The sequence below is a fragment of the Toxorhynchites rutilus genome, chromosome 3, assembly GCF_029784135.1.
Source record: "Toxorhynchites rutilus septentrionalis strain SRP chromosome 3, ASM2978413v1, whole genome shotgun sequence".
NCBI classification, from domain to species: Eukaryota; Metazoa; Arthropoda; class Insecta; order Diptera; family Culicidae; genus Toxorhynchites; species Toxorhynchites rutilus.
This window is the reverse complement of record NC_073746.1, coordinates 271,665,096-271,679,839: the sequence shown is the minus strand read 5'-3', so window position 1 is coordinate 271,679,839 and position 14,744 is coordinate 271,665,096. Positions and strand designations below refer to the sequence as shown.

The 14,744-nt window shown below is 38.6% G+C and overlaps 1 protein-coding gene across 5 annotated transcripts in view; it reads left to right on the top strand.

Annotated features, from left to right (window-relative positions):
- The first annotated feature begins 595 nt into the window (after positions 1-595).
- LOC129775852 (actin-histidine N-methyltransferase) overlaps positions 596-14,744 on the top strand; it is a 163,190-nt gene continuing 149,041 nt past the window's right edge. The window contains exons 1-2 of one of the 5 annotated variants that reach the window (XM_055781007.1): positions 596-796; positions 6,494-7,215. In XM_055781007.1, coding sequence (XP_055636982.1) covers positions 6,500-7,215 — 716 coding nt within the window. In that variant the 5' untranslated portion in view covers positions 596-796; positions 6,494-6,499. Of the gene's footprint in view, positions 797-6,367; positions 7,216-14,744 lie in introns of all 5 variants that reach the window. The other 4 variants (XM_055781009.1, XM_055781006.1, XM_055781008.1 and 1 more) reach the window with 4 other exon arrangements.

The window sequence follows — 14,744 nt, the reverse complement described above, 5'->3', positions numbered from 1 at the left end:
AAAACTTTGTATATTGTGAACCATGAATATAAACGAATACATTACAGCTTTGAAGCTGCGAGTTAGCTGCTATCTGGACGTTTTTCTTACCCCATCCGAACAAGCCTTCTTGTAGAAAACGATCACTATCGTCCGATGCCATATTGTGGGTTCTTGGTTCGCTTTGGTTGAATGTAATTTCGTTTTTTCACGATATGCTACACAGAATTTTTGTTTTGGAGCTGTTATCAATTGTCCCAATAACATGGACATTTCACAGTTGATAGATTATCATTTCCTGCACCCAGGGGTGCAAGTAACTCAATTTTGAAAAAATGGCGCTTGGTTCGTTTTGGCAAACCCTGACAACATAGGACACAGAAAATGCCAAGTTATACAAATATATCATAAATTATTCCATTCTAACACGCCGACATGCAATGCCAAAGAAACTGGTATTTAAAGAATAGGCCGACTCTTCTGAACACCCCTATATCTTGAATAGATTGATATGTTCCAGTTCCCGTATCATACACAAACAACAATTTGACAGTAGTCTGTTCGCCGCAGCAGAAAAAATACTGTAAATAGAAGCATGTAAATAAATAATCCTAGCGGTATCAGTCGGCTATATTTTCTTGCGTGTCGGTCGCGTCCTGAACTCGGTGGCGTAAGACAGAAATATTTTCTGTTCACTTGTCTTCCCACGCACTACCCTTGCGGTGATTCTGGTGTAGTCTCGTGTTACGGTTCACACCAATAGGTCGAGTGAAATTCCTCTGAGCACTGTTCGTGCGGTGATCCTCATAATTAATAGGTAGCGGTTATTTTTTCTACCTGTTCTAATTGCGAAACTGACAGCCGGTGTATTTGTTTTCTTGGTCACCATGCGGTACTTGACCAATTGATTGTTTTTTCGTATGTGCGCTGCATTAAAGCGTAAATAGTTTTACGCTAATAAATGTCTATGAGAAGATTTATAGCGAAGCAATGGTTGTGTTGCAAGCGCTTGTGAGTGGGCGCTCTACAATTGTACGAAACACTCGACATGCATCAACGAAATACTAAAGAACTCGGGATATACTAGATAATGTTGGATTCTTGAAGACAGCAGAGATTTTTTCATGAGTGAAATTTTTATGAATTTATTCATTCATTGTGTGCTACGCATGAAGTGTTCTATTTTTGATGTATCGCGGGACGTATTCACCACACTGTGTTAGTTCATACTACTAATAGTTTTTTTCTACTTTCTTTCTTGGAATACCTGAATATTTTTACTCCATAAAAATAGATAATCAATTCGTTCAACGAATAATAACGAGTTCAATGTCAATATTCTCATTTTATATTTATTATTATTTTTTATCAGTAATAGACTATTTTCATGTCAACTCGTTCTAGGAGTGAGATGGCAGCACCATCTCAGATGCACAATGAACGTTACAGTGACGACGTCTGGTGGCGATATCCGTTTAATGAGAAATTTATCTTTATCAGATGAGCAGGCTCGAAGGCAGTTTTGAATTGTTAAAATTTGAATGAAATCTTTCGCTTCATGTTGTTCGATCACTCTAAAAATGTAGTCCTAACTGTTGCTTAACCATTTGTATACACATTTTCCCATATTTCCTTTAAAACTCATCATCTGTATGATGGAAGGCCATATGTGTTGGTAAGCGCAAACCCCGAAAAAAGAATCAGCCGACTTGAGCTGTCTTTATTTTGTTGTATTCGTCTCTGCCCGTAGATCAATATTATGGTGAGATTTTTTTTTATTTTTGAAAAGCATTGAGAGAAAGCTCGAAAAAAATTCCCATATGTTGTGCAATGACATCATTTTCAGTCCAATTGGATTTCTCGTTTGCAGAATTAGTTTCGTGTTCCGTTGGTGTGCAATGATGTTCGATAGCGCGTGGATGCTCGAGTGGAATAGCGGAGAATCGACGCCACTGTATGTAAAGGTTTTAAACGTCTTGATTGGCTTGAAGGTTTTCGGTTTTTTGGAGTTTTCTGAGTATAATTGAACTCGCTTCAAAAGCTAGCTGAACACAATTTTATTTTTACATCTAGTCTATTCAAGGTCTGATACTATAGTTACGACTAACAAGATTTTTCCCGTTCGGATTCATTTATCACATTTATCAGCGTCAAATCACCTTCAATGAATTTTATTTTTTAGTCCGTAAAAATACAATCGCTAACTGGCAACGCAAGTGGAACGAAGATGAATTGGGCCGGTGGTTTCACTCGATTATCCCTAAGGTTAGCCTTAAACCATGGTTCAAAAGTATGGTCGGTACTTGAGTCGGGACTTCATTCGCACCTTCTCTCGGCTCATGTCCAATCACTGTTCATTAGATGCGCTACTCTTTCGTGTTAATCTTGCCGACAGCAATATCTGTGTTTGTGGGCAAGGTTACCACGACATCCAGCACGTTGTTTGGTCGTGCGAGGGATATGTTGTTGCCAGAGCGAATTTAGAAAACTCTCTCCGGGCCAGAGGAAGGCAGCCCAATGTGCCGGTGAGAGATGTGTTGGCTCGGTTAGATCATGATTACATGTCCCAAATATATGTTTTCCTTAAAACTATCGATCTTCGAGTGTGATTGTTCTTACATCCTTTTCCCTTTCTTTTCGTCCTTTGCGAGTTATCGGTTCACTTTCATTAGAATAAGGTGAATTGTAATACATATTAGATGTAAGGATAGTTTTTAAGAATTCAGTGTGAAGTGTGAGTATGAATGAGAACGTGAGTATGAGTGTGAACATTGTTACAATCTCCTTACATCCCATCCTTTTCCTAACGAAAATGTGCACCCTGCTAAACTCGAGTCGACCGCGAGTTATCGGTTTCCTATTTTATTAACCATAGAATTAAGGAAACATGTTGATACATTCTATTTAAAATGTAGTTCAGAGTTTGGCTCCTTTAAACTTGTGTAACTGAGCCTGTAAAAATAAACAATTTAATAAAAAAAAAATTCCCACATCGCCTCCTGCGATGCTTTTCCTGGATTCGCTCTTTATGGGGTAACGAACGGGTATCTGGTAATTGATGTCGTCCTCATGTATCATAGATATGTGAAACGAACAAATGAAAAGGACAATACATTCTCAGGTGGTATAATGCGCTCTAATGCTGTAAAAATTATGAATTAAATTTTACTTTTTTGTATCAGACATGTGTTCCATGTAATAGAGAAGCATGTTATTTGCATGTGATAAAAGAATCTTGAACGAGAATTGTGTCTGAAAATAATTTTATATTATATCGATGAGTTTTGCTTGAAGTACTAGGGAATTTAGCGAAAGCGTTACGCCGGAGAACGAGATTTTGAGCGTTAATAGCTCTTAAACAACAGAACGGAATGGTATGATAAACAATTCATAAAATCTCTACGCGTTATATACTTGTTACCTTCTGATCTCAAAACATGTTTCAATAGCCTTAAAACTGCTTTCAAAAGAGGCTATTGAAATTACCAATCGGTATATAAGCGAGCGCCGCTCGGAAATCCACTTAGTTATAATTGAACAGCGATTGGAGCATGTTGTCGCTGTGGCGGCGAAGCTAACTTCGTTCATCATGAAAGAGCTGCTGAACGGTGTCACCAAGAGCATGTTTGTGCACCTTAGGCCAGAAGGTAATCCATCGGGAAGAGAGTGATGCCACTGAAAAGGCGACCAAGAAATTAACAGCCTCGATAATTGGTTCCGCTTGAGGTATCGGAGCAGCCGCCACACACACATATACACGCGCACTGCTCTTTTCGTTTGGTGGTTGTCGAGCCTTGAGAAGAATCCGGAAATATGACATCGTTGCCAAAAAATAATCTGCCAATTCTCCTTGGAATTGAAAATTACATTTAGGGGAAAGAGTTTATTTTAATGTTTTCAATACATATAATACTGCGATCATTTCGTTTTGTGATTTTTCAATCAAGTGCAATTAACAGGAAAGCTTCTGGAAATTATTCTTCCCCATCAATAGAATATTTTTGTATTCAATATTGGATGTATAAAACCTTTCGTCTCCAACGTAACGCCTTCGTTTTCGAATTCTCCCAAATATTCATTTATTCATTCATTCAGAATGGATTCAGATTCAACTTCAAACAAATGATCACTAAATCAACGATAGTCCTACATCAACTTTGCGGTTATACCACAGATATAACCAACTTCCTGTTTTTTCTTAAATTTTCACAAAAAAAAACCAACTCAAAAACTATAAGAACTACAAAATGTTGGTGAATGAAATGTAGAAAATTGTTCGAATTTTCATTTAAAAATTTTAAACAATTTAAAAAAAATACACTAAGAAATATATTTTAAAAATTAAAATTCATTTTTCTCAGAAACGTATTTTCTTAGATTTTGAAAAAATATATGAATAGCCGTGATTACAAACAGAATTAGAATTAGTTGTAATTTTTTAAAGAAAACATGAAGAGCTTATATTAGAAAAACTCCTTCCCTGTAGATGGACTCATTTTCCGATGTATGGATGACTTGTTGGTTATTGCATGGACTATTCATAATTTTTTTTTATTGTCTCGGATTTCAAATGGGAACTCGATGAAACATTGCACAATATAAGCTGCATTGTCGTTGGTTTCGACGAGTCTTTCAACAGGACGGTCAGTTGATGCTAGATCCGGGATATATGGTGGATGCTTCAGAACGTCCCCACTAAGCCTTCTCTTTTTTTTATCGCGTCATCTAAGATGTTTGTGGTCTCGCTTTGTCGTGATGGAAGACAACGGCTTTCTGGTGATCCATCCTGGTCTTCTTCCTTATTCGCTTCGTGTTATCTATCCAGTTGAGAATAGTAGAACTCTGAATTGATCTTTAGGGCTTGTGGTATCGAGTCATAATCCCACCATGCACACGGCACACGGCAAAATTGAGCGTAGGCAGCATAAAGCTAGACTCGCGCTCAGGGCTCACGCATTTTTTATTGTATGGAGTCAATACTGAGCTGAATATGTTCCGCATTTGCAATGACCTGTAACCAGGTATGGGCAAAATCGCATCGCAATTCGTTCGACAAACTCATTCACAGATAAAACTCGCCTTTCTATTCTCCGTTTATGCCTCACTTTATTTTAGACAGAAAACATTCACCTATCATCTTCGCAAAGTTCATTCTCGAGTTGAACGAGGAAATACTGTCTCGATTCAACTCTTCTATTCCCAGAGAATTTTGCATTCCCTCATTTGCCTCAGTGGCTCTGTAAAATCATTCGTAAAATATAAATAGATAGTTGAAATCGAGTACAAGGGAAAATAAAATCATACCTACACGCAGACTGAGTCTATTTTGACCTACTCGTTATTTTGTTTCGCGCGATCCTTCCAAAGGAGTATTAACCCTTAGAAAAATCCTCGGTCGAAAACTACTAAATACATTTGGTAATGCAAAATTAGTAGAATGTACAAATTTTTTGTACAACAAACCCGCATCCCTACCAGAGATTAGTATATTTTACTCGATAACATTAGTACGCTTGGATATTGTCATATCTGAAAATTGGTGAGAAAAGCTCGTATTAACCATTTTCATTGTTCCCATAAGGCAATACGGAGGTATAATAAGGATATAATTCTGATACGTGCATTTTCGGCGAGAAAATGTAGCCGATATTGGGCTTCCGAATCATTGTTCTGCTTGACATATGTGTTTATTAGTACGGTCGGAAATGACTATAGATTGGTAGTATTTACCAAAAAATTCGTTATATTTACTAATTATTTCTCTCAGTGTCCTATGTTCGCTCTCAGTTCCGAATAAAGATGGTCGGATAGTGAAAAATGATTCATCGTGCAATCTCACGATTGCTTGCTGCATTCTTTTCGCCATGATTATTCCAAGCATATACAAGAGTGATTTATAGTTATAGTTTATATAATTTATGTAATTAATAATTTTCAATACTTGCATACTTGTACTTGTATACTCGACTCTCAATCATACAGTTTCTTTGCTTACCCGGCTTTCTTTAGATGATTACATACTTTCAAATGGTTGATACTTAGTTCTTTGACTATGTTTTGACAGCTTGCATACCGGTTGTGCTCGATCAGTTTATTATATCATATCGATATTCTCAGTAACTGGTCAACCGGACCGATGTTGATCCTACCCCGTGAACAGCTTCATAGCGACCAAAATGGCAGGAGTTCCGCCTTTTGACAATCCTCGCGTCTCCGAGAGGAAAAGATTCGAGAAAAGCACGTTCCTATGGGTCACCCTGTCAGCATATTACTTTGTACGAATCAAAACTCACGTTATGTTTTAATTTCCTGAACTACCCTTTTCTCCCACTGGTGAATACGTTCAACGCATTTGAAAATTTAAAAATTCGTCAAAAATCTCGAACAGTTATCGTGCGCGCGGTTGTGTGATTTTGTGATAATTTTTATTACAACACCATTCAATTGATCGTTCCGTCAATAGACATCGGGAAACATTTTTTAGGTTTTTTTTTGCTCCCATCTCGATACGTAGTGAACTATGACCGGTCCAATGATGGCCACCAGCGGCAGGAAGTTATCCATGAGCAAGCAGAACGAGCTCAACTCGTTGGTAGATGCATTGATTAAGCACAGCTTCCTCAAGACGACCAACCTGAACGAACAATTCAAGCAGTACCAGGATATGCACGCCGTACTGGAACGCATTCGCAAAGTGGAATCGGAGTTGAAGCTCAAGATCAACAACGGTAAAGCACGGCAGTCGAACATCGAAACGTTTTGCCGGTGGGCCAAAGAAAACGGCTGTCAGTTCGATGGGGTACAAATATCTGAATTCTCCGGCTTCGAGATGGGTTTGGAGGCGACGAAAGATTTTCGCGAGGGTGATCTCTTCGTGACCGTCCCTAAGAAGCTCATCTTCTCGGTTACGGAAGACAGCAAAATTCCCGATATTATGAAGGATATCCCCGTGATGATGGTGCAGAATCTTTCGAATCTGATGCTAGCGCTGCTGTTGATCGTGGAACGCTTCCAGCCGAATAGTGAATGGAAACCCTACCTGGACGTGTTACCGGATCGATACTCGACGGTGCTGTATTTCAGTCCCGCCGAGATGGCCGAACTGAAGGGGACAAGCGCCTTCGGATCGGCGTTGAGTCAGTGCAAGAATATTGCGCGTCAGTACGGATTTATCAAGAAGTTTATCCAGAACAAGACGGCCCTGCTGAAGAATAATTTTACGTATGATTTATACTGGTGAGTCAACTTTTTTTTTATTCCTTATAATGGCCATCATTAATTTCACGATGACAAAACGAGAATTGCTGCCTTGTGTTTATGGAATGAATATTATTTGTAAAAACTCTCTCAACATTTAAATTGAAGGTGGAACGAACGAACAGGGTGGTAAGAACTTTGAAATCTAATCATATAAGATATGATGATTCAGTTTATACGTTGTAGTTTGAAGTCTCTATAATAGAAAAAAAAAACAAAATCAATCCCTATTCATTTACAATTCACAACATTGTTCTGACAATAAACTCGGTTCATTACAGCAGTTCTCCAACTCCAGACCGCACCGATTCTTGCCAAGTCCTGCTCCACCTGGTTCAACCACCTCACTCGCTGGGCTCCTCTTCTTCTTGTACCCACCGAATTCGATGCGAACACCAGCTTTGCAGGGCTGTTGTCCGGCATTCTTGCACATGCCCTGCCCATCGCACTCGTCCAGCCTTGACGACTTTCTGCATGCTGGGTTCGCCGTAGAGTTGCGCTCGTTCGTGGTACATTCTCCTTCTCCATTGTCTTTTTTTGTACACCACCGTATATTGTTCTGAGCACTCGGCGTTCAAGAACACTAAGTGCTTGTAAGCCCTCTTCGAGCATCCTCCATGCTTTGTGCCCATAGAGGACAACCGGTCGAATCGGGGGTTTGTACTTAATATGCTTCGTACGGGGTAGGAATTTGTTGGATCTTAAGGATTTGTGGAGCCCATAGTTGGCGCGACTGCCGTAGACTATGCGTCTTCGAATTTTACGGCCGTTGTTGTCGGTTGTTATCAATGAGTCAAGGTAGAAAAATTCCTCTACCACCTCGAACTCGTCACCGTCGATCACAACACTATTACCAAGAATAGTTCTGTTACGATCAGTCCCTCTTGCTAGCATGTATTTAGTCTTAGACGCATTGATCCCAAGCCCAATCAACCCGGCTTCGTGTTTCAGTCGGGTGTACAAGTTCGCTACCGTTGCATGTGTTCTTCCGATTATGTCCACGTCGTCGGCGAAGCAGATAAACTGACTAGACTTGTTGAAAATCGTGCCCCGCATGTTGAAGCTCGCTCTCCCCGGACTTTTTTGAAAAAATCTGTATGTATTTTTAGCAATAAAATCTGTATTAAAAAATCTGTGTCGAAAAATTAAGGGAAAAAAACGAAAATAAAGGTTTATTTTTCTTATTTATGGGTTGTTAAAGTCGTATGAAGAAATTCAATTTTATGATGTTTATACATGGTTTTATTAAAATTTCCTTAAAATTTTTGGTCAATTTCATTCTTAAAGCTCCTCCTTGAGCCGATACATAGTTACTCGTTTTCAAAATAGAGTATATAATTGTGGGTGCCAACCGATTTCCGGACTTTGATTTGTTGGCATTGCTTCAACGAATTGAGGAAATTGGCGCATCAAATCATTAAGGTTAGGTAGCTTGACTAAATTTTGAGGGTTTATCGAGGCCGCAGCTTCGATAAACGGATCTTTGAAATCAAATCGCTTTGAAATCGGTTTCACGAGTTTAATATAGAAGTCACGGCAAATCGATTCGAAGGTCAGCTTCCTAGCTGCATCCAATCCCTTTCCAGCTTCTTCTGCATCGTTATCAACGTAAACATCCTCAGGTTTCTTCAGAAAGTCTCCATAATCTTTCACATCATGGTCAGCATCGGCGAATCGTTGCACGTAGCTCTCAAAACATAAGTTACCCAACATGATCAACAATAAAATTTGTGTCTCATTATAAAGTTCGCAAAATTGAGAACTATTATGATTATGAATCGGTTTAGACATAGGATCGTTTAAATCCCATCGTATATTGAGATTGGCGGATTGATTATTTGATTGATTGTTTACTTGACTTGGAACGAAAAGAATGGTTGAAGCTCTTCAAATCGCTCAAGATTTGCTTAATAACTGCTTCCAACGAAAGCCATTTCGTTGCGTTGCGTTCAACATTTTTATAAATCAAGGTATCTATGCATGCACTGAAATAAATTCAATATTTAAAATTGAACTAAAAAAAATCTGTGAATTCTGTATCTTTGTTGAAAATCTGTAATTTTGTATATACAGATTCAGATTTGGAGATTTTTCGCCAAATTACAATGTATATGTGGCATCCCTTCTCGGGACTTAGATTGAAGTGAAGTGTGTCTAGATCCTGTCCCAGGAATAGAGGCGAATAAACATTGTAGTTTGAAGCCTCTATAATAGAAAAAAACATAATCGATCCCTTCATGGATTTATTCGTTGGTAAAATATTCGATTACTTTCACCGGATAGAATTAAATGCAATATTTTGAAATATGCTCATTTGTCAAGCAACTGTTCGTTCAGAATGTTTTTGGGCCAAATATTGTTGCACAGTATTGATATATTGCTCCACAATATCAATATATTGTTCAACTAAAATCCACTGCCAGATGGGAGTGATTGACATACAAAAACCCAACGAACCAGCAACTTAGCACAAAGTATATAACCCGATTGTGATGTTATTTTGTCTTGTTGCTGGAAAAAATAGCTCACCGTTTGAACGAATGTGCCGGAACAAATACAGTAGAACCCCGATTATCCGCGGTATAGTCTGGCTAGGTCACTGCGGATCACTAAAATCGCGGATAATGCAATAAATGACTAAAAAAGAGATGCAAACACAATATTTCAGCATGATAACTATGTTTTATCAATAAAGGAATCATTAAATCCATCTATAAGGTTGTGTACACCAGAAGTCAAATAATGTGAAAGTCATGACCAAAACAAAAATGCAAAATCCTACACCTCACTGATAATTTCCGGGAAAGTTCATAGCATTACTATGGAACTCGCTTTCGCGGATAAACCGCATCGCGGATCATCAGCTCGCGGATAATCAAGGTTCCACTGTAATAATAATTTTATGTGCAAATAGTCATAACTTTTCGAAAAAACATAATTATTTCGATGTAAGGAAAATTTATCCAGTTTCACAGCCTATCCTTGGTCTAGGGTGGCTAACGAACACCACAGATGTTCTGGATTTCCTGGGGATACGGTCAAACCTACATTTTTTTCTATAGTGCGACATTGATAAAAAAAAGTTACGAATCCTTCAATGCAAGGGTACGCATCGCATACTGGTGTGTTTTGCGATGAAATGTTTCTATAATTTACTCAAAACTTTGATCGATCGGCTAAAAAAACCTGTGCAAAATTTCAGTTCAATCGGACATGATTTAGGGGTGCCTCGAAACACTCAAAGTTTTGATTTTTTGGCCACTCAGGCTAAGTCTCAAGAGGATGATTTTCGGCCAAAATGTTTTTTCGTGATAACATCAGATCTCGACGTTTTATGCATTTTGAAGTCATTTGGCATCGAAAACATTTTTTCGATTTTCAAAATTTCATGTACCACGGTTGGCTCATTTGGCTGTGGCGATAAACACAGTTATACTCGCTGAAACTCGTGGAATAGAGAGAAGCAAATTCCGACAATCTCAAGCCATTTCACAATTGAAAGCTGATGGGTTCTCTTGGAACAAAGACATACATATGGTCTGAGTAGTTAATTGTAGTTAATTTTCGATATTGCAGATCGACCTCGACCAGATCAAAACACTGTTGGAAAATTCTGAGTACCCAATGCCAAGACTTTGAAGCTCATTGTATATGGTATATAGCTTTATGAGGTTTCTAGGGTGGATGGGAAAGGAAATTTGGAAAATCGAAATTTCTTTTTTCGATGCCAAATGACTTAAAAATGCATGAAACGTCGAGATCTGGTGTCATCTAAAAAAAAAATTGTCCAAAAATCGACCTTCTGGGCCTGAGCGCCGCTGAAGGTATGAAAAAAAGTAATTATTGAATTTAAAGAACCGACCATGTACATTTTGTTTATTGGTCCATAAAAATTACCTGTGCAAAATTTCAGTTCAATCGGACATGATTTAGAGGTGCCTCAAAGCCCTCAAAGTTTTGATTTTTTGACCACTCAGGCTAAGTCCCAAAAAGTCGATTTTCGGCCGACATTTTTTTCTTTTCGTGCTAACACCAGATCTCGACGTTTTATGCATTTTTAAGTCTTTGGCATCGAAGAAAATCGATTTTCCAAATTTCCAAATTTCCCTTGGAAGATTTTTGAGGATCAAAAAATCAAAACTTTGAGTCCTTTGAGACACCCCCTAAATCATGTCCGATCGAGCTGAAACTTTGCACAGATAATTTTTTTGGGCCAATAAACAAAATGTACATGGTCGGTTTTTGAAATTTGACATGACCATTTTCGCTGCCACAGTCTTCAGAAAACAAACGCAGCGCTGCGCTTGAGTTTAATTTTCATCAACGCGCGCTCAAAGAAAACTCGTATTCTCTCTTGGTGGGAAGAGCACAAAATTCATAAGCACGACAGCGCAAAATGTACCCGGCGCAGAACTCAGATACTAAACATTTCTTCTCACTAGTGTGATGCGCGTCTTATTCTATACACACACACACACACATACACCTCAAATTATAGCACCCGATTTGTCTTCGTTCGTTCTGAGCAAAGCATAAAAACAACAGCGCGCCCCCATTTGAACCGTATACGCTTGTGTGAGGAAAAATATCTCAACAGAGAGAGCAATCCAGTTTCAAGCGCGCAGTATAGAAATACGGCGCAAGCACGGTGCAAATTTCAGCGTAAAACTCAGCTTAACACTGGGCGCAAATCTCTGCGTAAGAACGGCGCTAACAACCAAACATTTCATCTGTGTTTCGGAGCGTGCTCATTCGCCAGAGCGCATGTGTGCACAAGGAGTGGGAGCTCAACTGGGTAGAAAAATCTTGTTTCGCATCAGCACCGAGTTGCATTCTGAAGACTGGCTGCCACCCTAATGAGCACTCAGGAGTACAACGTGTCTATATATAAAAATGGATTTCTCTCTGTCTGTCTGATTCTTATGGACGCGGATACTACTGAACCGATCGACATGAAAATTGGTATGTAGGGGTTTCTGGGGTCGGGGAAGGTTCTTATGATAGTTCGAGACCCCTCCCCCCTCTCTAAAGGGGGGCTGCCATACAAATAGAACACAAATTTCTGCATAACTCGAGAATTAATCAAGCAAATGAGACCAAATTTGGCATGTGAAGATTTTAGAGTGCAATAAATGTTTCTAGGGTGGTTTGACACTCCTCCAATCTCTCTAAAGGAGGGGGAGGGGTTGCATAACTCGACAACTAATTAGGTAAATTGAACCAAATTTGGCATGTGGAGGTTTTAGAGAGCACGAAATGTTTTTATGGTGATTCGACAGAACTAGCCCCTCTCTAAGGATAAGGGGGCTGTCATACAAATGAATCACAAACTTCTGCATAACTTGAGAGCTAATCAAGCAAATGGAGCCAAATTTGGGATATGGGGGGTTTTTGAGTACGAGAAATGTTTCTATGATGGTATCACACCCCTTCCTCATTTGGAAAAGAGAGGGGGTCCCATAAAAATAACGCACATATTTCAACCAAACATATTCCAACCAAACATGACAATTAAAAATTTTCGGAAAACTCTGAAGGAAAATGGGAAAATTCGAAAAATTAAATTCGCATGTTCTACAATTACATATTGCAGTAACGAAATTGATCTTCATTCGAAAGTGGAAATGCATTTTAATGTGATAAAACGCATTCCTATATCGTCTTCTATCTATATAAAAATGGATCGTCGAATGTGTTGATAAGAGCCAAAATCGAGAAAGGAATTGTCCGATTTAGGGCTGTCTTCATTCTATCATATTTTCTGTATCAAACATTTATTCAATGTAACGGAGAAACATGTTATTTGCAAGTGGATGAAAAATCTTGCACTAGAATTGTGTCTGAAAATAATTTGAGATTATAATGTCGAGTTTTGGTTGAAGTACTGAAATTTTATAGTAAAAAATAATTTGAAAGGGTAGATTAGAAGATCAATCAATGAACAGTTCTGCGATTGGATCCATGAACGTGCGCTTAGTGAGAAAACGTGAGTGTGATAACGAAACATAAATTTCTGGGCGGGACGAAGTTTGCCCGGTCAGCTAGTTACTTCATAATAATTTACTGCTGTTTTTGTGCCATCATGATAATAAAGTTTTTGGACATTTATTCATAAAATCCGGATGACCATGAGTCTAATGAATAGGGACTTCGGATTCTGGACTGGTCAGTTTGTTTACCTTATTATTATTGTCGTTTACGCTTCACGATGAAAAAGAAATTCCCGACCAGAACGGGAATCGAGCCCGAACACCCGGCATGTTAGTTGTGATGCTAACCACTCGGCCACGGGAGCACCTTCATACGGGGATGCTAATTTTAATCCATTATTTCTATTTGAAAGGTGTTCATTCTGCCTGAGAACCCATTATTATCTTTGACGCCTCACTAACTCGTAAAAGGTAGTTCAATGGCCGTGACGTTCATTTCGTTTTTACCGGAGATCTGCTCCGTACATACATACATTTTACCACTCTTACTTTTATTTATGCATTTGACGTTTTAAAACAAGAAAAAGCATCTTTTTGCCAAGCATGATATCATTATGCTACAGCCAATTTTTAGCACATGTTTGGCATCCCGATTTATTACATTAAATGAGCCTAAAAATAACAGAAAATGTGCTATTCTCAAATACTGGTAAAGCATTTGTATAATATATATGTTTAGCAATATAAGGTTAATATGAGCAAGCGAAACAAGAGACATATTGCAAATAAGCACACATTAAGGCAGTATTCTAGTCTAGAAATCTGAGAAAAATCAAAATTGAAAAAAAAAAATATTTCTGTGGTTTAGGCATTCAAGAATATACCCTAGAAAAGACTTACTGAAAATCCTATTATTTATAGAGTTAGAGCCATTTTAGTGATGCGGTATCTAACCTGGTACAGCCATAACAATGAACTTCAAAGGCGTTTTTCTCGAAACTAGTTTTTTCAAACTGGCGTACACGATATATCAAATTCTATTGAACCGATTCATGCAGAATTTATATGGATACAGTCTACAGGCATTGGGGTGTGAATGGTTAAAATTCATGAAAACTACGGGCCTTTCCTTTTTCCCATACATTTGTTCTGCTGATTTGTGACCTTTTTTACCCGTGCCGTCAATAATGAGCAACGAAGGGGAAATCGTAAGATTTAAAGTCTCCGTAAACAAAGGAAAAGGAGAACGAGAGGGAATATTTGCCTAGAGTATAAACAGTGGATATGACTGAGGCAAACTTTCATTCCTCATTAGGACACTGGCTGGACAACATCGTTGCTGGGTGGCGTGAGATCGCGATCTCTGCTGAGGCATATATTCAGTTTTTTTTCCTAGCAGTTAACATTGTTTGTTTTCGGTCATCATAAAGGCTTCGTTGGTGCCTTTGACATTGCAGCAATGCATTGCACTGACGCTATGGCGAAGCAGGTGTTAAGGTTGTGCACCAAAAAAATTTTTGGGGAATACCAAGCATCTTGTATGCCGTGCTGGAACCTCTTCACTTCATTAGCTTTTAA